We start from the raw sequence: 18,751 nt of genomic DNA on the forward strand, positions 1-18,751 counted from the left end.
CACACACACACACACACATGCAACAGACACTCGTGAGTACACACACACACACACACACATGCAACAGACACTCGTGAGTACACACGCACACACACACACACACATGCAACAGACACTCGTGAGTACACACACACACACACACACACACATGCAACAGACACTCATGAGTACACACACACGCACACAGACACACACACACATGCAACAGACACTCGTGAGCACACACACACACAAGAGCAAGAGAGGAAGACATACAGAAACATGGACCAAACATGTAAATATAGAGCTGTGACCTGCATTCTCCAGGTTTGAAGTCAGATGATTGAAGCAGTTGTGTTGTGTTGTGTGTTCAGGTTGTGTTTAGTCCTCTCTTTATGATGTGGAGTCACCTGCCTGATGCTCTTCTGGTTCACATTGAGAAAAGAAGTCTGGGACACAAAGACACACAACTCATTCATGGAGGAGGCCACCAGGAGGCGCTGCTCAACGTAGAAGCAGATCTGATACACCACCTCACCTTCCAGGCCAGGTGCACACACACACACACACACGCACACACAGATATATGCAGTTATACACAAAGAAACAGTCTTACTTGATGTGTGGTTTTAACCGTGTGTGTGTGTGTGTGTGCGTGTGCGTGTGCGTGTGCGTGTGCGTGTGCGTGTGTGTGTGTGTGTGTGTGTGTGTGTGTGTGTGTGTGTGTGTGTGTGTGTGTGTTTCAGTGAGGAAGATGATGTGTCGGACTGTGCTGTTCCAGTGTCCACTGCTGTCATTAAACAGATCATCAGCAGATCAACAGCAGATCAGAAACAACACAATCTTTTACATCACTTCTATGGAGAGATGACAGCACAGCATCCAGCCTGGCCGTACACCAGCAGAGACACACACAGGTACACACACACACACACACACACACACACACACACACACACAGATTTATTATAATGACACAGAATTGTATCTGATACATCCCGATGTCTTTCCTCACATTTACCAGGAGAGATTCTTGACACACACACACACACTGACCTGATATGACTAACACATGACTTTAAACACCGAGACATTTGTTGGGTTTGTTACAGGTTGGGTATAGAGCTGTGTTTGATTGACAGATGCTTAATCATGTGTTCATGCCACTAAAAACACACTCACACATTTACTGAATATTCACATATAACCCTAACAATACAATTCTGTGTGTGTTGCTCAGGTGTGTGGAGCAGGGCGAGTCGGGTGTGGTGCAGTGGGACAGTCCCATGCAGGTGCGTTTGAGCGTGTGGAAGTGGGGTCTGAACACTCTGATGGTGGAGGTGGTGCCGTGGGCTCTGCTGCTCAATCGCTCACACTGGGACCTGTGGCTGTTTGAAGCTGAAAACATCATCACACAAATACCAGCTGGAAAAACCATCACACCACCCAATTTCAAGGTCTCTCTCTCTCTCTCTCTCTAACAATGTATGTCCTCATAAAGATAGCTGCGCAAACATGTGTGTGTGTGTGTGTGTGTGTGTGTGTGTAACAGGATGCGTTTCAGATTGGCATTTATTGGCCACAAACTAACACAGTGCACAAGTCTCCTGCCGTGCGATTGGTCCATGAGGTGTCATCACCACGGTGGCCAGAGGGGGGCGGAGCTGATGTCCTGCTGCTGGATGAAGACGGATACATACACACTGACATCACACTCGGAACACAACCCGGAAAACTCAAGGTGTGTGTGTTACTGAAACCCAACACACTAAATATTACATGTGTGGTTTTTTATCTGTCAGCAACTAAACTGTTTCTCTCTGTCATGTGTGTGTCTGTCAGCTCTGTCAGTTGTGTGTGTCATCTTCAGTGAAATACGGGATTCAGGTTTTACAGATTGAAGATAAAACCGTCCTGCTCAACAACACAACAAACATCATTAAGTGCAGAGCTGTGATGTCACAACAGCCCAACACAACACATGACCAGGTACAGCACAAACACACAAATGATTCACAGATACTACATAGAAACACGTTTAAATTAATGTTGCGTAATATTTTATTCAGTGGGGTAACTCATCTTAACAAACTCAATTGTGTGTGTGTGTGTGTGTGTGTGTGTGTGTGTGTGTGTGTGTGTGTGTGTGTGTGTTGTTCAGGTGTATCAGGTGCCTGAATCATCAGTGTTCGCTCTGAATCCTGCGGGTCATGTTGAAGGTGATCAGGTGTGTTGTGCTGTGGCCTCCTGGGATGTCCTGAGACCTGCGTCCAGCGCTCGGATCCGGTCAGAAGCAGACGTCCCGCTGATGATGTCGAAGCAGCTGCTGTTGAGCTGTGAGGGAGACACGTGGAGTCTTCCAGCGCTCATCAGATCGGATTTCCCCAGACAGAGTGTTTGTGTACCTGTGACGCCGGATGACACACAGCCTTTCAGCACCAGGTGTGTGTGTGTGTGTGTGTGTGTCGGGTGTATGGTGACTTGTGGTCAGTACTGTAATTGACTGTTGTGTGTGTGTGTGTGTGTCAGAGCTCTTGTTGTGACGTGTCAGGAGCATCAGGGCATCACGTATGTGGCTGTAAGTGAAGATCTGTGTCCGCGGATGCTGATTCACAACCGCTGCCCCATGAATCTGTTACTGAAGGAAAACCTCAGAGGTAACACACACACACTGACACACAAGCAGTGACATATGTAGATATGAAAATGACTGCTGTTGTGTGTGTTTCAGAGTGTCCGCGAGCTGAAGTGTTTTGTAGGACGTTGCCGGCCGTGTCATCTGTTCATCATGAGTTGTATCATCACACCTCTAACTTTCCCGAGTGCAAACAGAAAGACACGCTGCCCACACTGCTGCTCTGCCTCATCACGGACACGCCCACTGATCCCATAACCACACCCATCGACCCCACAGACACGCCCATCACACTCAGCTGGACGGACGCCATTGATATTAGCAGCCCTGGAACACAGGTACACAACACACAACACACAGCGTTACTGAAACACGCCGCCATACGTGAGTGTCATGCGTGTGCGTGTTTATTAGGTTGTTTTCCTGCCGGGGTTTGGCTGTTTGTACACTGATGTGCTTCACCAGAGTGCCACCATCACACTGACGCTCGCACCCGAGAGCAACGCTGAAGATCTCGTCACACACCACAGGTACACAAGCGCACAAACGCATTTGTGTTCATGTTGTTGTCCGTGTTACTCCACCAGAGGGCGGTATTGAGCCTGTGTGTGTTTTTGACAGGCTGTCCAATCAGATGCTCTCATTCAGGATTCTGTTAAATGAGGTGAGCGTGGCACTCTGTGATGACATCACCACCCCTTCCAGTTCTGTGGAGCTGTTACGTCTCACCGTGTCCAAACTGCTGCTTCATCTGCCACCCAATGAACCGTTGGCTGGTGATGTGGAGGCTCCGCCCACTCACAGGGTCCAGGTGCACTGCAGCGGCCTGCAGCTGGACAATCAGCTGTACAACCGCGCCAGCTTCCACTTCCCTGTCATTGTGTGTCAGGAGCAGCAGACGGACGCGGCCGTGTGTACGTGTGACCCCGGCGTGCCGCTCGCCCCGCATGGCTTCTGTGAAGCGTGTTTTCTGTCTCTGACCGTCAGCGTCTCGGCAGACGGGCGGCTGGACCGGCTCGCGTTCCGCGTCAAACCGGCACGAGTCTATCTGGAGGACACTTTCATTTATTACATGAAGACACTCTTCCACACCTACATCCCAGAGTCCACGCTGGGCGAGCGAGGTAGCGGTTGGAGCACGGGGACGGAGGTTCCGGGCGAGCTCCTGGAGTCCATGCGGGCGCTGGAGATGCCGGTGCGTCTGCAGAAGCTTTCGATCGAAGCCGTTCATCTGCTGGTGAGCATCCACGCGTCTCTAAAGCTCTACATCGCATCTGATCACACTCCGCTGTCGTTCTCACTGTTTGAACGAGGACCCATCTGCACGACACCTCGACACCTCGTACACACGCTCGCACTGCATTACGCCGCCGGAGCTCTCTTCAGAGCGGGTGAGTCTCTCTCTCTCTCTCACACACACAACCGCGGTTAGATTCACACCTCTGATATCTGTGCAGGGTGGGTCGTCGGTTCTCTGGAAATCCTGGGCAGTCCTGCCAGTCTGGTGCGGAGCATCGGGAACGGAGTGTCGGATTTTTTCAGGTTGCCATATGAAGGTTTGACTCGTGGGCCGGGAGCTTTTATTAGTGGCGTCTCCAGAGGAACAAACTCCTTCATCAAACACATCTCTAAAGGTGACAACACGCACACCGAACTCGAAATCTATTGGAATCTATCGATTCATTTATTCATTTGGCAGACGCTTTTATCCAAAGCGACTTACAAGTAGGGTGCACAGAGCGCGTGTGTAGGTACATTTATATTTATAACCTGATATCACAAGATATTATACATATTTTAGGAGGTGGCTAACCAACACCTTCTCGAACCCTAAAATCACAGCCACAAAGGCTAATTTAGCTAAAAACATGAGTTTCATGAGGTGGCAAAGTAATGATAAATGCGTCCTCTGACCCCGCCCCTAAACCTGACATCACAGGTCAAATCATTACAAAACATGAATGAGATGTATGGGAAACAGGAATGAGCACCTTGTAAAACAGGCATGAATTCCCATCAGATTGTGTTGATATGTATTTATACATATGAGAGATACTGCGTATTAAAATAATAAGTCGTGCGGGGTGACACGAATAAAGGAGGACATTTACACACACACACTTTACATGAGACACACACACACGGGTTTGATTGATCAGAGGACACACAAACTGGTGATGTTGTTTTGGATCAAGTGTTTTTTTGGTGAATTGTGAATGATAATATGAAAAGTATAAATAATATTGTAATATAGCTGCTGCTGGACATAATGAATTGTGTACACTTTACACCTTTTGAAGCATCTAAAACTACATCAGGATGCATGTTTGCTCAGTGGGGAGAAGATGCTCATCCCTGCTGACATTCATGTTTTTATATGTTTGTTTTGTGTTTGTTTGCGACGTTAAACATCACAGTTTACTCTGATTTTACTGTGTTACAAACTCTAAATAAATCAATCAGATTCAGAGTTTGTAATCCAGAGCTATATTGTGTGACTGTAGCGACACCTGGTGTTCACATGATGGTGTCACATGTGTAGTCAGTGCTATTGGACCAGTGTTAATTTCGTTGTTAAAACGGTGGAGAGAAGTCTGGGAGAAGGGAAGCACACACACACACACACACACACACACACACACACACACACACACACACACACATATATTCTGCGTCTCCACGCGGTTTACAAAGCGGCTTATTTTCCTGCACGATCGCCGGTAAAACGGCTTAAACTGGAAGCGCGACTGCAGTCGAGTCACCCCGAAACCATTAGAAAGGGTTTTATATGCCGATGTTCACTTATCACGAGCTGCTGCTTAACGTCTACTGATTATAGAAGCGATGAAGTGAGTCAAACTGTACATTCGAACCAAGTATGTAACATGTTTGCATGACTAAAGAAATGTAATACAATTTATATGAAAGCTATTTCTCATTCATTGCTGTATCAGGCAAAGACAGCGCAGCTCAAAGAGGCATGCCATGAGCCAATAGCCTTTGAGTGTGAGCCCTGTCAGAGCGTATCATTGGTTGAATGAACTGAATGAACACGCCCTACTTAACGAGTCAATTGAGTCAAATGGGATTGAATGAACTGGAACATGTCGTTCATGGTCTAATATTCTGTGTTCCAATAATGCATATCTAGTTACTGAACTTTTCTGAAAAATAAAGGTAATGACCTGGTTTAATTTCATTCTAAGGTGAAGTAAATTATGTCAAAACAGTTGAATCTTTGTATAGAACATTTAATTACACCAAGTAATGATTTAAACCATTTAGATTTTAGTAGACTAAATATAATGTATATTTATTTGACTAAAATGTTTTTCATATTTCATGGACTACAACTAGACTAAAACTAAAATGATGGGGTTGACTAAAATGTGACTAAAACTAAATCAAAATTTGCTGTTAAAATGAACACTGTATTGGACAAACACAGTTGCACACACTTCACTTCTGCTGCTGTGTGTGAGTGTGTACATGTGTGTAGATCCACTGATTTAGGTTTAGAGGATAGAATATGTCATATGCCTGATATAAAATCAGTGTAATATCCTGACTAGTATAGTAAAACAAACCTGTGTGTGTGTGTGTGTGTGTACAGCACTTTCATGTGAAATCTTTTTCTTTAATATTGGGGGGGGTGTGTGGGGGGTCTGTGCAGGGACTCTGACGTCCATCACTAACCTAGCGACGAGTCTTGCGCGTAACATGGACCGTCTGTCACTGGATGATGAGCATTACATGAGACAGGAGGAGTGGCGAAGACAACTGCCTGAGACTCTGGGAGACGGACTGAGACAAGGCCTGTCCAGACTGGGCATCAGTCTGCTGGGTGAGACACATGCGCACACACTCACTCTCTCTCTACCTGTGACACTCATGTGTGTGTGTGTGTGCAGGAGCCATCGCAGGTATTGTGGATCAGCCCATGCAAACATTCACACGGACTCTTGAGATGCCTGATTCAGCGAGCAGCGCAGCGCGCGGCGTCATCTCTGGAGTGGGAAAAGGCATTGTGGGAGTTTTCACCAAGCCAATAGGAGGAGCGGCTGAACTGGTGTCACAGACGGGTTACGGTACAGTCAGCATTCAGATATAAAGGCAGTGTGTTTACATGCACAACATACACAATAATGTGTGTGTTTTCAGGTCTTCTTCACGGCGCTGGACTGTGGCAGCTTCCTCAACAGCTGCATCTTCCTACAGACAGAAAATCAGCCGACGCTGTCAACAGCCACGTCAAATACATCTGGTAAATCTACGCACTGCACGGCGTTTGTGTAATGCTGCTGTGTGTGTCTAATGTTGTTGTGTGTTTGTGTTGTGTAGGAAGATGTTACAGTCTCTGGGTCGTGCGGAGCTGCACATGGCTCTGGAGGTGTGTATGGTGAGCGGTTCAGGTCAGGAACACTCGGGCTGTTTGTTGCTCAGTGGAGAGGTTCTGTTCGTGGTCAGTGTGTGTGAGGACGCACAACAGCAGGCGTTTCCCATCACTGAGATCCAGTGTGAACATGACACACACACGCCTGGACGCATCACGCTCACGCTGCAGCAGCACAGAGTGACCAGTGACACCGAGGTAAATGACGGATTTGCTAAAAATTGAATTACTGCCTGCCACTATATTTGTTTTTGTAATACATCACAAATCATAAAAAAAAGATAAACAAAGTTTTTGATTCACTTTTATTTCTATAGTGCTTTTCACATTATTACAATGTTGCAAAGCAGCTTCACAGTGAATACATGTTAATACAGACGGTAGAGACATAAGACAAAACTACAGAAATAAAACAAAAATGTATAAAAACAGGAAAATTGTAAAAGTCTCACATAACTGTAAAAGTAATTTTCTGTAATCAGACTGTTATTAAGTAGAATGTGTGACGTAATATACAGTATGATCACATTGTGAGCGTTAAACTTGACATATAAATTGATATCCTCTCTCTCTCTCTCTCTCTCTCTCTGTCAGGGTGACGGCGGTGGTCGTGAGAGTCTCTCAGAGCTGCAGTATAAGCGTCTGGTGGATTTTGTCTCGGGAGCGTCTCAGTATCTCTCACCGTCTCTCTGTCAGCAGACGTTCATCACTCCTATTGAACCGCCGCCCACCGCCACAAAAGCATATCATTATCAGGCCGACCCGGCCTTCGCACACGTCTTTATATGCAAGTTTACCATGGTGAAAAATAAAGCCCTTCGCATCGGCTTCCACTGACAGTCTTCATCACATGAGAAATGCTTTATAAACATTCAACTAGAGCTTTTTTTCCCCTCTATGGACATCAGTATTTATAAAAACACTCAAATAAGGCTTTTCATTTGTATTTTTATAAGCAATGCAAGAAAGATGATTACTGTTTTTATTTTAATATTCTGAGCAAATGAATCACTTAAATAAGTGTTGCTTATTAAATTTTGTAATGAAGTATAAGGAGTGTTGTGTGCTATTGTCACATGTTGTCTTGTGTGAGTTCGGTGTTGTGAGCTGTAACTCTGTCTGTGTGTTTGGATACAGACGGTCGCAGGCGTGTGTTTCTGAGGTTCTGTTGACCTGCAACACACAAACATTCACAACACAATCATGTGCGTGCGTGTGTGTGGTGACTATCAGAGAAAGAGCATGTCTGACCTGTTTGTGTGTTTGTGCGGCTCACACTGGAAGCTGAACGGCTGTCTGCACACAAAACATGAAATGACTGTATCGGTCATCATCTTAAATGAACAGCAAAAACATCACAACATGTTTCCTGTGTGTGTGTGTGTGTGTACATAGTTAACGGTATTTTTGAGGACCTTAAAGGTAGTGACTCGTGTCAGAAATAATTTCAAATGTTGCTCAAATTAGACCAATCAAACCTGTCCCACATGATGATGTCACTTCCTCACTCAGGGTTTTTTCATGTTCAAGCGCTGCCATATGCTTTGAGTAACACCACGAGATCTGATGACAAAACAACATGTTTCACCATCAGCTGACAGAATGAAGATCTTCACCTTCGTTAGCAGGAGGAATTGTTACTGTGTAATACAGTTCAAATGTAACATTTCCAAATGCAATCTGGAAACTGCGTAAATGGTTTTGGGCACAAACACAGAAAGATGAGCCGTAACGGTGATGGTTCATCAGTCATTCAGCGTCATGTAGTGGGTTTAAGGCGTTCATATCACACAGCTGGAAAAAAATGAACACTTACCATACTGTGAATTCTTTAAACCTAAAAGTGACATTATGTTTCAACATGATACAGATTTCAAGGTTTAAACAGATGCAAGCATCACACAAACTCCATTAGTACTGTAACACAACGCAAGAGCCCTTTGAAGAGAAACGTAAACTGTGTTATTTACCTTTTGAAAAGACTTTTATATTATAGTTTATAGTAGACTGTGAAAAGAACTCAAACAAGCGTCACTGTTTGTTTACACATCTGAATGCAGTTTACCAGTAACACTCACACACACACACACACACACACACACACACACACGCGCACACACACACACACACACACACACGCACGCACACACACACACGCTTACAGTTATCAATACAACAATACAGTTATCTTAACTCCACGATCATTAACGGACATATGCTGAATTCACTCAAATGTGAAGAAATACTTAGCAATGAAAAAAATTAAATGCGTGGTTTCCTTTGTACTTTTTACAGAAATTGCAAGCGTGTCCCTGTCGCTCAGCTGGTAGATCGTTGTGTTATCAGTACAATGGTTATGTGTTTGAATCCTGACACAAACACACAGATGTAGTGATTGAATGCACTCGATTGCTTTGGATAAATGTGTCTGTTAAATGCAGAAAATTAAACACAACTCATGCGTCACGTGTAATGCGTCATCTTTTATTTCATTCATGTATAGACTTAATCTTTATTCCCGCTCAATCCAAACACAGCGGAGCAGTAAATGAAGGATCAATTATAAATGAAGAATAGTACTATTGTAGTTATTTCAGTGCTCGTATATTATGTAATATATTTGTATTGTAAATATATATTTTTTAATATATTTCTCTTGAGAATTGACACTGACAGTGTCTTAACCAGAATTGATTCAAATGTAATAATGCCTTTGTTCTTTAAATATGCAATTTTCATTAACTTTTAATGATATTACAAAATATATATTTGAAACACTCTTTAAAGTAAACTATAAATAAAAGAGAATATTTTAGCGTCTTTTTGGAATCTCTCTCTCTCTCTCTCTCTCTCTCACTCTCTCTGTCTCTCTCTCTCTCTCTCTGTCTCTCTCTCTCTCTCTCTCTCTCTCTCTCTCCTACATCCAAAACCACACTACTCTCTCTCTATCTTACTCTCTGTCTCTCTCTCATCTTATCATCTCTGTCTCTCATCTCCTACTCCTCTCACCATCTCTTCTCTCTCGTTCTCTCTCTCTCTACAATCACAACACCCCCAATCTCATCTCTTTCAGAATCATTTCTTCTCCTCTCTCTCCTCTCTCATCTTCTACTCGCATCCTCTCTCTTCTCTTAGCATCAGCCTATATCTCACCTTCCTTCTCCTTCTCTCTCTCTGTCTCTCTCTCTCTCTCCTCTCTCTCTCTTCTCTCTCTCCTCATCTCTCATCTTCTCCTTCTCTCTTCTCTCTCTTCTCTCATCTCTTCTCATCCCTCAATCAAAAAACAAAAAATACCTCTCAACTACGTCTCAAACCTCTGCTCCTCGACTCTCTCTCTCTCATCTCTCACTCTGTCAATCTTCTCTATCATCTCATCTCTCCTCCTCTTCCTCTCTCTCTCTCTCTCTCTCTCTCTCTCTCTCTCTCTCTCTCTCTCTCTCTCTCTCTCTCTCTCTCTCTCTCTCTCTCTCTCTCTCTCTCTCTCCCTCTCACACACTCTCTCTCTTTCACTCTCTCTCTCTCTCTCTCTCTCTCTTTCACTCTCTCTCTCTCACTCTCTCTCTTTCACTCTCTCTCTCTCACTCTCTCTCTCTGATATGATATTGATATTCTGAAACAAGCACTCTCACGATATGGGAAGTTGGTTTCGCCGATTAAAAAAATTACGATTGGATGCGGGTGGATGATTTTGAATATGTAGTGTTTGTCACGACTGAAACCACGACTGGTAAATCGGGACATCTAGTCCGTGCATGTCCTGATAAGGATAACGCTACTCGAAGTAGTAGGAATAAGGATGTTGAAGCTGGATCGACCTCAACGGATATCGTGAATGAAAGTAGGGATACTTATCAAACTTCTATGGCTGTGGAAGATGTGATGTTGAACAGTGATGTAGAAAACACGAGGGAAGATGACACGTCTGAGATAGAAATGGAGCATAAGATGTTCAAAGTGCCTACAAAAAGGAAAAATAAGGAGAAGATTAGTAGTGCAAAGTGTTTTAAAAAAGGGGATTTTCTCAGTGATCAGATGGAGTCGGAAAGTGAAGGTGAAATGTCTGATTCAAGTACAGCGATGTCACAGACTGAAGGAATAAGCAGAAGTTATGAGGTTATAGACATCAAACGTTTTCTTAAGAACACAAAAAATAAAAGAGGTGTGATTGTAAAGGATTATTTTCCTGATCTAAAGCAGTTCTATGATAAGACTAAAAGTTTCATGGCAGAAGGATGTTTTTTAGAGTTGGAGGTCTTCCGATTGAAAAAGATTGTAAAAGTTGGCACTGAGTTAGATGGACTTGAGCACTAAGAACATCTTTAATATGGATTTGTTTGTTTTTGTTTGCGTATTTTTTTTATTTTTTATTTTTAGCATGGCTGCAGTGCATGTTGCCTCCTTGAATGTTAATGGTGCTAGAGATCACAGAAAAAGAGCTAATATCTATGAAATCATTAAGCAGAAAAATATAGATGTCACTCTTATTCAAGAAACTCATAGCGATATGAAAAATGTAAATGATTGGATTAAGGAATGGGAAGGGTTATCTTTTTTTAGTCATAATACCACCTTAAGTGGAGGTGTAGCAATATTATTTGCAAAAACTTTTAATCCTTTGTCATATCAAGTCGAAGAGGTTTTGAAGTGTAGACTTCTAAAAGTCAGAGCACAATTGGAAAATTATAGCCTTGTTTTTATTTGTGTGTATGTCCCCAACTCAACAACTGATAGGATGCTCTTTTTAAATACTCTATGTTCTGTTTTACAAAATGTTTCTAACTATGATTATTTATTTTTGGGAGGTGATTTTAATTGTACAGTGAGTGATTGTGATAGAAATCACATTGAACCTCATATGCCATCAAGAAAACGTCTTTTTCAGCTAATTAATAGGCATGAGTTAAGCGATGTATGGAGGACTTTTCATGGGGGGGAAAGGCAGTATACCTGGGCACATACACGTGACAATGCTTTGTCTCTAGCAAGACTGGATAGATTTTACACATTTAGTCATCATGTTGCCATTTTTAAAGAGTGTTGTATTTTTCCTGTTGCTTTTTCAGATCATTGTATGGTGAAAGTTTCTTTCTTTTTAAATTTTGTCAAGCCTAAGAGTGCTTATTGGCACTTTAACTCAACTTTGTTAGACAATAAGGATTTTGTATGCACTTTTAAATTGTTTTGGGCTGATTATAAAACAAAGAAAGCATCCTTTCAGTCTTTACAGAAATGGTGGGATTATGGAAAAATCCAAATTAAACAATTTTTTCAGCAGTATGCTCACAATAGCACAAAAGTTTTGAACCAATCAATGAAAAAATTAGAGAATGATATAATGAAGTTGCAAGAATTGGCAGAATCAACAAAACAACAAAGTTACTTGAAAATTCTTTCTGGAAAAAAAAATCAACTAGCAGATTTGTTAGGGTTAAAAACGCAGGGGGCTTTGGTTCGGTCGAGATTTATTAGTCTTGATCAAATGGATGCACCTTCTAAGTATTTCTTTAATCTTGAAAGAAAAAATGGCCAAAAAAGAATCATTCATGCTCTGCGATCTGAAGAGGGACCTTTGTTGTCTGATCCAGTAGAGATTAGGAGGAGGGCAATTGGATTTTATAAAGAACTGTACAGTAGTGAATTGGAATCGGATGATATTGAAGAGAGTGTCTTCTTTAAGGATTTGCCAAAGGTTTCTGATACAGACAATGCAGAGATTTCGGGGATGATTAGCCTGAGTGAACTGCATGAAGCTGTTCAGAGCATGGAATCTGGAAAGGTACCTGGAATTGATGGGATACCCATAGACTTGTATAAAAGTTTTTGGGAAACCTTAGGAGAGGATCTCTTAGAGGTACTCAATGGTAGTTTAGATGAAGGTCTGCTACCTTTGAGTTGCCGGAGAGCAGTCCTAACTCTACTTCCTAAGAAAGGGGACCTCACTGATATTAAAAATTGGAGACCAGTTTCACTTCTGTCTAGTGATTATAAACTTCTTTCTAAAGTGTTAGCAAACAGATTAGCAAAAATTATGAATACGGTGATTCATCCGGACCAAACCTATTGTGTTCCTAAAAGGTCAATTTTTGATAATATCTCCCTTATTAGAGATATCTTTGATGTCTCTAAGTTGTTTAATAGTAATATTGGTTTGATTTCTTTAGATCAAGAAAAGGCGTTTGACAGAGTTGAACACGCATACTTATGGGAAACACTAAAAGCTTTTGGTTTTAGTAAAAGTTTCATAGATAAAGTCAAAGTATTGTACAGTGATGTTGAGAGCATACTCAAAATCAATGGTGGCTTATGCACTCCTTTTAAGGTTGGTAGAGGCGTAAGGCAAGGATGCCCGCTCTCTGGAATGTTATACTCGCTAGCAATAGAACCGTTGTTACAACAGTTAAGGAAAAATGTACAAGGTTTTATTTTGCCTAATTATGGTAAGAGTATAAGTCTTTCCGCCTATGCTGATGATGTCTTAGTGTTTGTTAGTCAACAGAGTGATGTTAAGGTTTTAATGAGTTTACTTAATGATTTTAAAAAGCTATCTTCTGCTAAAATTAATTGGGATAAGAGTGAAGCACTGCTGATAGGGGAATGGAAAAAACTCTCTTTTTCCCTTCCTCCTGGTTTAGTGTGGAAGAACGGAGGTTTCAAATATTTGGGAGTTTTTATAGGAGATGAAACGAATGTACAAAAAAACTGGGAGGGAACTGTTGAAAAAGTTAAAGGCCGACTTGAAAAATGGAAGTGGCTAATCCCAAATATGTCATATAGAGGTCGAACTTTAATTATCAATAATTTAGTGGCTTCCTCGCTATAGCATAAGTTAAACTGCATAGATCCTCCTTTGCACCTGTTGGCAAATATTCAAGCGATTTTAGTAGATTTTTTCTGGGACAAGATGCATTGGGTTCCTCAGAGTGTTCTGTACTTACCTAAAGAAGAAGGAGGACAAGGTTTAATACATCTCCAAAGTAGAACAGCAGCTTTTCGGTTGCAGTTTTTGCAAAGATTTCTTTATGGTCCGATAAATTCAGGCTGGAAAGCAGTTGCATGTGAAATATTGCAAGGCCTTGGAAATTTGAAAATGGACAGAAGCCTTTTCTTTATGGACTTGTCAAAGTTGAACATCAATGATATGCCCAGTTTTTACCGGAATGTTCTAAAAGTGTGGAAGATGTTCAAGGTGCAAAGAGGAGAAAATGTTAAATCTCTTCACTGGCTCCTTCAAGAACCGCTAGTATATGGAGCTCGTTTTGATCTAGCATATAATGACTGTGTAATTCCTGGACTTACGAAAACACTGGTGGATCATAAAATATGCACAATGGGTTGCTTAGTTCATTTGGCAGGGCCCAACTTTGAAAATAAGGAAGGAGTGGCCTTAAGTCTGAGGATTAATTCAAGACGCTTTGTGTTTCATTTACTGGAAAAATGGAAAAAAAGACTCACCTCTGATGAATTGAAACTTTTATCGGATTACTGTGAAAGAAAAACTGTCCCAAATGAGAACGATGTTTTATCTGATTTTTTTCTTTTTCCTATGTTAGATGATGTTTCAGGAATGTTTTTAGTTTTTGGAAATTCTCTATGTCTTAATTTGTTTTTAAGTACTGGCAAATCCTTTTACAAAGCTTGTGTTTTGGTTTTTAACAAAAAGGTACTTGATAAGAGGGTTGATACACCATGGCGTAGTGTTTTAAAACTGTGTGATAATGTCAAACCGGAATGGAGAGCATTGTATAAGCCACCTTTGAATAAAAGAGTTGGGGACATACAATGGAGACTTTTACATGGAGTTTTAGCAGTCAATGCTTTTATTTCGGTTTTAAACTCTAATGTTACTGCAGAATGTCCTTTTTGTTTTAAACGAGAGACTATTTTCCATGCTTATATGAACTGTTTTAGACTGGAAATTTTGTTTGATTTATTACGGGTTTTGTTTCTCAGTTGTAATGAATCCTTTTCAACAGAGGTTTTTATAATTGGTTTTAAATATGCTAGAAGAAAAAAGTTTATTTGTCAATGTTTAAATTTTATTTTAGGTCAAGCAAAGTTAGCGATTTATATGTCTAGAAAAAATAAAATTGAACTGGGTTTAGATCAAAACATAAATGCCATGTTTGTAGCTACAGTTAAGGCAAGAATACTTATTGATTTTCATTTTTATAAATCAATGGATGATCTCATGACTTTTAAAATGAAATGGTGTGAAAAAGGGGCTTTGTGCTCTGTTGTTGATGGTAACTTATTTTTTTCAATTCCACTAATATAAGACCAGAGATTATGTAAAAGTGTGTGTTTTTCTTTAATCTATTTTTTTCTTTTCTTTTGGTAGTGAGTGGTAAAATGTTTGTTGAATAACTCTTTATGTAATAAAGTATTTTTTCAAAATCCGCTGGTTGCCTCTGCAAAAAAAAAGAAATACGTCATCCGCCATTTGTGTGTTGTTGATTTTTTTGTGGCGAACTGCAGTCACGTTTCTTAACGTGAACTATAAACTGACTCTCCACAATGTAAAAAAAGTTCAGAAGTTTAAAGTTTGTATAGTGATCGCTTATATTTCAAATATTCAGTTGAATATTCAAAATATACTTTCATTGAAATTAAACATTTTTATATGACACCCAAGAGTGTGGTTTCAGGATTCATGACTTAAACTATTGAAAACATTTTGGGGCAATCAAAAATCAAATCAAAAATCAATGTTTGAGTAAACACACCGACAGATAAATGTTCAAAAAGATTGTCTTATCTTACCCTGATTCACAGCGTAAGCTTATAATAATGATTTATCATTTTCTGTCGGGTCGCCCCATGCAGGAAATTTGAATTTGGGGGAGTACCTCTTTGCTTCATTACATCACGTCTGTAAACACAAAGGAGAGGAACCGGCTAGTTTATCGTGTGTGTGTGTGTGTGTGTGCGTGTGTGTGTGCGCATGGTGACAGAGTGTTGTTCATTCTTATAACAGTCGCTTGGAATTTAAATCATCATCTAGATCAGGGGTTTCCAAAGTGGGGGCCGCAAGATAATTTCCAGAATTTTTTTTATTATTAGAAATAGCGTATGTAATCAATGAGTGTAACAAAATATAAAAATATGAGTTAAGTTCAAAATAAAACCAGGCAGATAAAAAGCCATCCGCCTCCCCTCGATCGTGACCCCTGAGGTAATTACGGCACATTAATAACCGCATTAAGTTAGGCGCAGCAAGTCCATTTACAGCACCACGTTAAACAGTCCCATGTGCACGCAGATAATTTTTCAGGCTTCAAGTTTAGGATATTCTTATTTGTCGAAATGAAACGTTGAATAATATCGACCAAAGACAACGCAGGGAGGCCAGCGGAGGAGGTTGAAAAGTACCCTAACCCTAAGCGCCGCAGTCAGAGAGGCCATCGTCCTCAGGCACTCCAATCAGTTTGATGAAATTCCACCATCTGTAGTGATACTTCATAGTTTATGTATAACAACAAGTAAAATAATGAGTAAATAACTATAAAATAATATTTTGTTAGACTGTGCTCTTTTGTGTTGTCATTGTGCACGTTTGGGTAGAATGGGTGCAACGTTTGTATACTTTAACCACCTCCGAGTATAGTCGTAGTGTTGCTTTCGTCAACGAAAATTATGACTAAATATCGTGGTCAACGAACCTTTATCACGTGACGAAAACGAGACGAGACGCAACGTAAATGCTGGTCATGTGTCGATGACTATAATTAAATGTATAATGCAATTTTGTTGATGAATAAAAACGAGACTAAATATGGTTTACAAAATAAAAACTATGCTAAAATGTCTCATCATTTTCGTTGACCAAAACGAGACGAGACGAAATGTTATAACGTTATTTCGTCTCGTTATTATTATTATTTTGCTGTATTTCTGTTTCCTGTGTCTCACTTCAGGGGCTGCATCAGGTTGCACTGCGCAGCCGCAGGCGACGTCATTTCCTCAAGCCCCACTATATTCTAATATATTCTAAACTATACTAAAGTCATACCAGGGCTCGACATTAACGCTTGTCCGGGACAAGTGAATGTTTTGTATGGGCGAGTGAGACAGAATTTTACTTGCCCGACCAGACAAGTAACTTGAAAAAAAACAACAGTACGACATATATGTAGACTAATAAGAATATGTGCATTAGACAGAGCTGCATGTTTGTCGTGGTTGTTCTTGTTTGTGTGTAACAATAATCGATGCGCAGTCCATGTAACTAGATGCAGAGCGGAATCCTGTTATTTAAATGTCATCTGCTGTTCTGCGTGTCTGAGTGAATTATGTGCACAGTATTTATCTGCGTCTGCACTGTATGAGGATATGAACACATGAACTTCATCTCCACAGTTGCTCTGAGGGTTTATTTTACGAGCGTTTATGTTTCGTTCGTGAACGAATCCTTCTTTTTGAACAAATCTTTTAAGTGAACGAATTGTTCTCGTTCACTGAAATCTCTCCCTCGAGCACAGAGCGTCTTGGCTTAAAAGAGTGTCTAAAGCACGAGCCAATGGCGTTCGAGAGTGAGCTTTGACAATGCATATGATTGGTTGAATGTACTGAACGAATACGCCCTTCACTGAACGAGCCTGTGTTTGAGTCTGAACGAGACCCGCTGATTCTCGTTCATGAACGAGCTAGCCTGTTACTTCTCACTCGTAAACGAAATGAAAGATGAGGTCTCTTTTTCAACAAGTACAGAAACGGACACAATGTAAAGATCCTTACGAAAATAATAAAATAATGCAAGCTGATGGTTAAATGTAACAAAGACAAATTAACATTGTCATTTTTATTGCATGGAAAATGTCAAGCCCTGTTTACTCAGTTATTGTACTGCAAGCACAGGTGTTTGGGTGCATTTTGTATCATTTATTGTTCCTTCAAATAAAAACGACTTCATTGCGTTTAATTCATGTCAGCACATCTCTAAAAACTGTAAAACAAAAAAGTATTGCTTAGCTCTCATTCGCGTCACGTCAGCAAATAGCATTCCAGTTCCGGCTGTGAAGGGACGTGTCATTGGTTAGATCTTCCACTGAACGAATACGCCCACACTGACCGAGTCGCTGTTGAGTCTGATCTCGTTCGTGAATGAATCGAACGAACTGGTACATGTCGTTCATGAAGGAATTGAACGAGAGTGACACTGTAGGTCGGTCATTTAGCATGTGAGTCTCGTTCAGCAGTCAGCAGAAAGCGGACGCAAAGCGCAGTTACAGGTAGGCTACTTTGCACGCTTGTTTATTTAAAATACATAAACTTTAATAAAACATAATCCCAGATTTATGAATGTGTAAATGACCAAACAATTAACTTTTTAATTATGCAGAAAAGCCTTGTGCGTTGGTCATCTGAACCACTTATTGTCAGGACCCGGCCTCGAACTCGGGTCTCTGGTGTAAGGGATAATCACTACACCAGTCGAGCCACGTGGTATTAGATGGAACCCAGAAGATATAGGCAGACACAGCAGATTGAGTATTCCAGTTTAATAAAATAAAAAGCCAAAAGCAAACGCAGGGTCTTCACAAAAGTAAATAATCCAAAAGGTGGAGAGGTAAATCCACAAAGTCCAAAATCAAAAAAACCTCGTGATCAAAAATAGAACAAACTCAAAAAAGGCAGGGTTCACAGGGGAACAAACACATACCAAAAAAAGGTCACAGTAGAAATCCAGTCTCGGGAAGCAGGCAAACAAGCAATAGTCCACATGGGTAGAACACACAAGGTTGAGT

General features: G+C 41.1%; 2 protein-coding genes across 6 annotated transcripts in view; one reads left to right on the plus strand and one right to left on the minus strand.

Moving 5' to 3' along the window:
- The window catches only part of LOC130557688 (intermembrane lipid transfer protein VPS13B-like), a 79,052-nt gene extending 70,992 nt beyond the window's left edge, over positions 1–8,060 (plus strand). Inside the window, exons 45-61 of the mRNA XM_057339677.1 lie at positions 188–214; positions 354–529; positions 726–896; positions 1,220–1,436; positions 1,532–1,720; positions 1,822–1,968; positions 2,141–2,421; positions 2,509–2,636; positions 2,711–2,952; positions 3,029–3,144; positions 3,236–4,005; positions 4,072–4,248; positions 6,288–6,458; positions 6,526–6,702; positions 6,776–6,878; positions 6,956–7,205; positions 7,602–8,060. Coding sequence (XP_057195660.1) covers positions 188–214; positions 354–529; positions 726–896; positions 1,220–1,436; positions 1,532–1,720; positions 1,822–1,968; positions 2,141–2,421; positions 2,509–2,636; positions 2,711–2,952; positions 3,029–3,144; positions 3,236–4,005; positions 4,072–4,248; positions 6,288–6,458; positions 6,526–6,702; positions 6,776–6,878; positions 6,956–7,205; positions 7,602–7,844 — 3,585 coding nt within the window. The 3' untranslated portion in view covers positions 7,845–8,060. The remainder of the gene's footprint in view (positions 1–187; positions 215–353; positions 530–725; positions 897–1,219; positions 1,437–1,531; positions 1,721–1,821; positions 1,969–2,140; positions 2,422–2,508; positions 2,637–2,710; positions 2,953–3,028; positions 3,145–3,235; positions 4,006–4,071; positions 4,249–6,287; positions 6,459–6,525; positions 6,703–6,775; positions 6,879–6,955; positions 7,206–7,601) is intronic.
- Positions 8,061–8,068: 8 nt separating this feature from the next.
- The window catches only part of LOC130558003 (regulator of G-protein signaling 22), a 25,579-nt gene continuing 14,896 nt past the window's right edge, over positions 8,069–18,751 (minus strand). For 4 of the 5 annotated variants that reach the window (XM_057340182.1, XM_057340184.1, XM_057340183.1 and 1 more), the window contains exons 21-23: positions 8,486–8,570; positions 8,259–8,303; positions 8,069–8,180 (exon numbers count right to left, since the gene is read on the minus strand). In XM_057340182.1, the coding sequence (XP_057196165.1) occupies positions 8,080–8,180; positions 8,259–8,303; positions 8,486–8,570 (231 nt within the window). In that variant the 3' untranslated portion in view covers positions 8,069–8,079. Of the gene's footprint in view, positions 8,181–8,258; positions 8,304–8,485; positions 8,571–10,381; positions 10,966–18,751 lie in introns of those variants that run through there. The other variant, XM_057340185.1, reaches the window with a different exon arrangement.

Source organism: Triplophysa rosa, linkage group LG8, assembly GCF_024868665.1.
Source record: "Triplophysa rosa linkage group LG8, Trosa_1v2, whole genome shotgun sequence".
NCBI classification, from domain to species: domain Eukaryota; kingdom Metazoa; phylum Chordata; class Actinopteri; order Cypriniformes; family Nemacheilidae; genus Triplophysa; species Triplophysa rosa.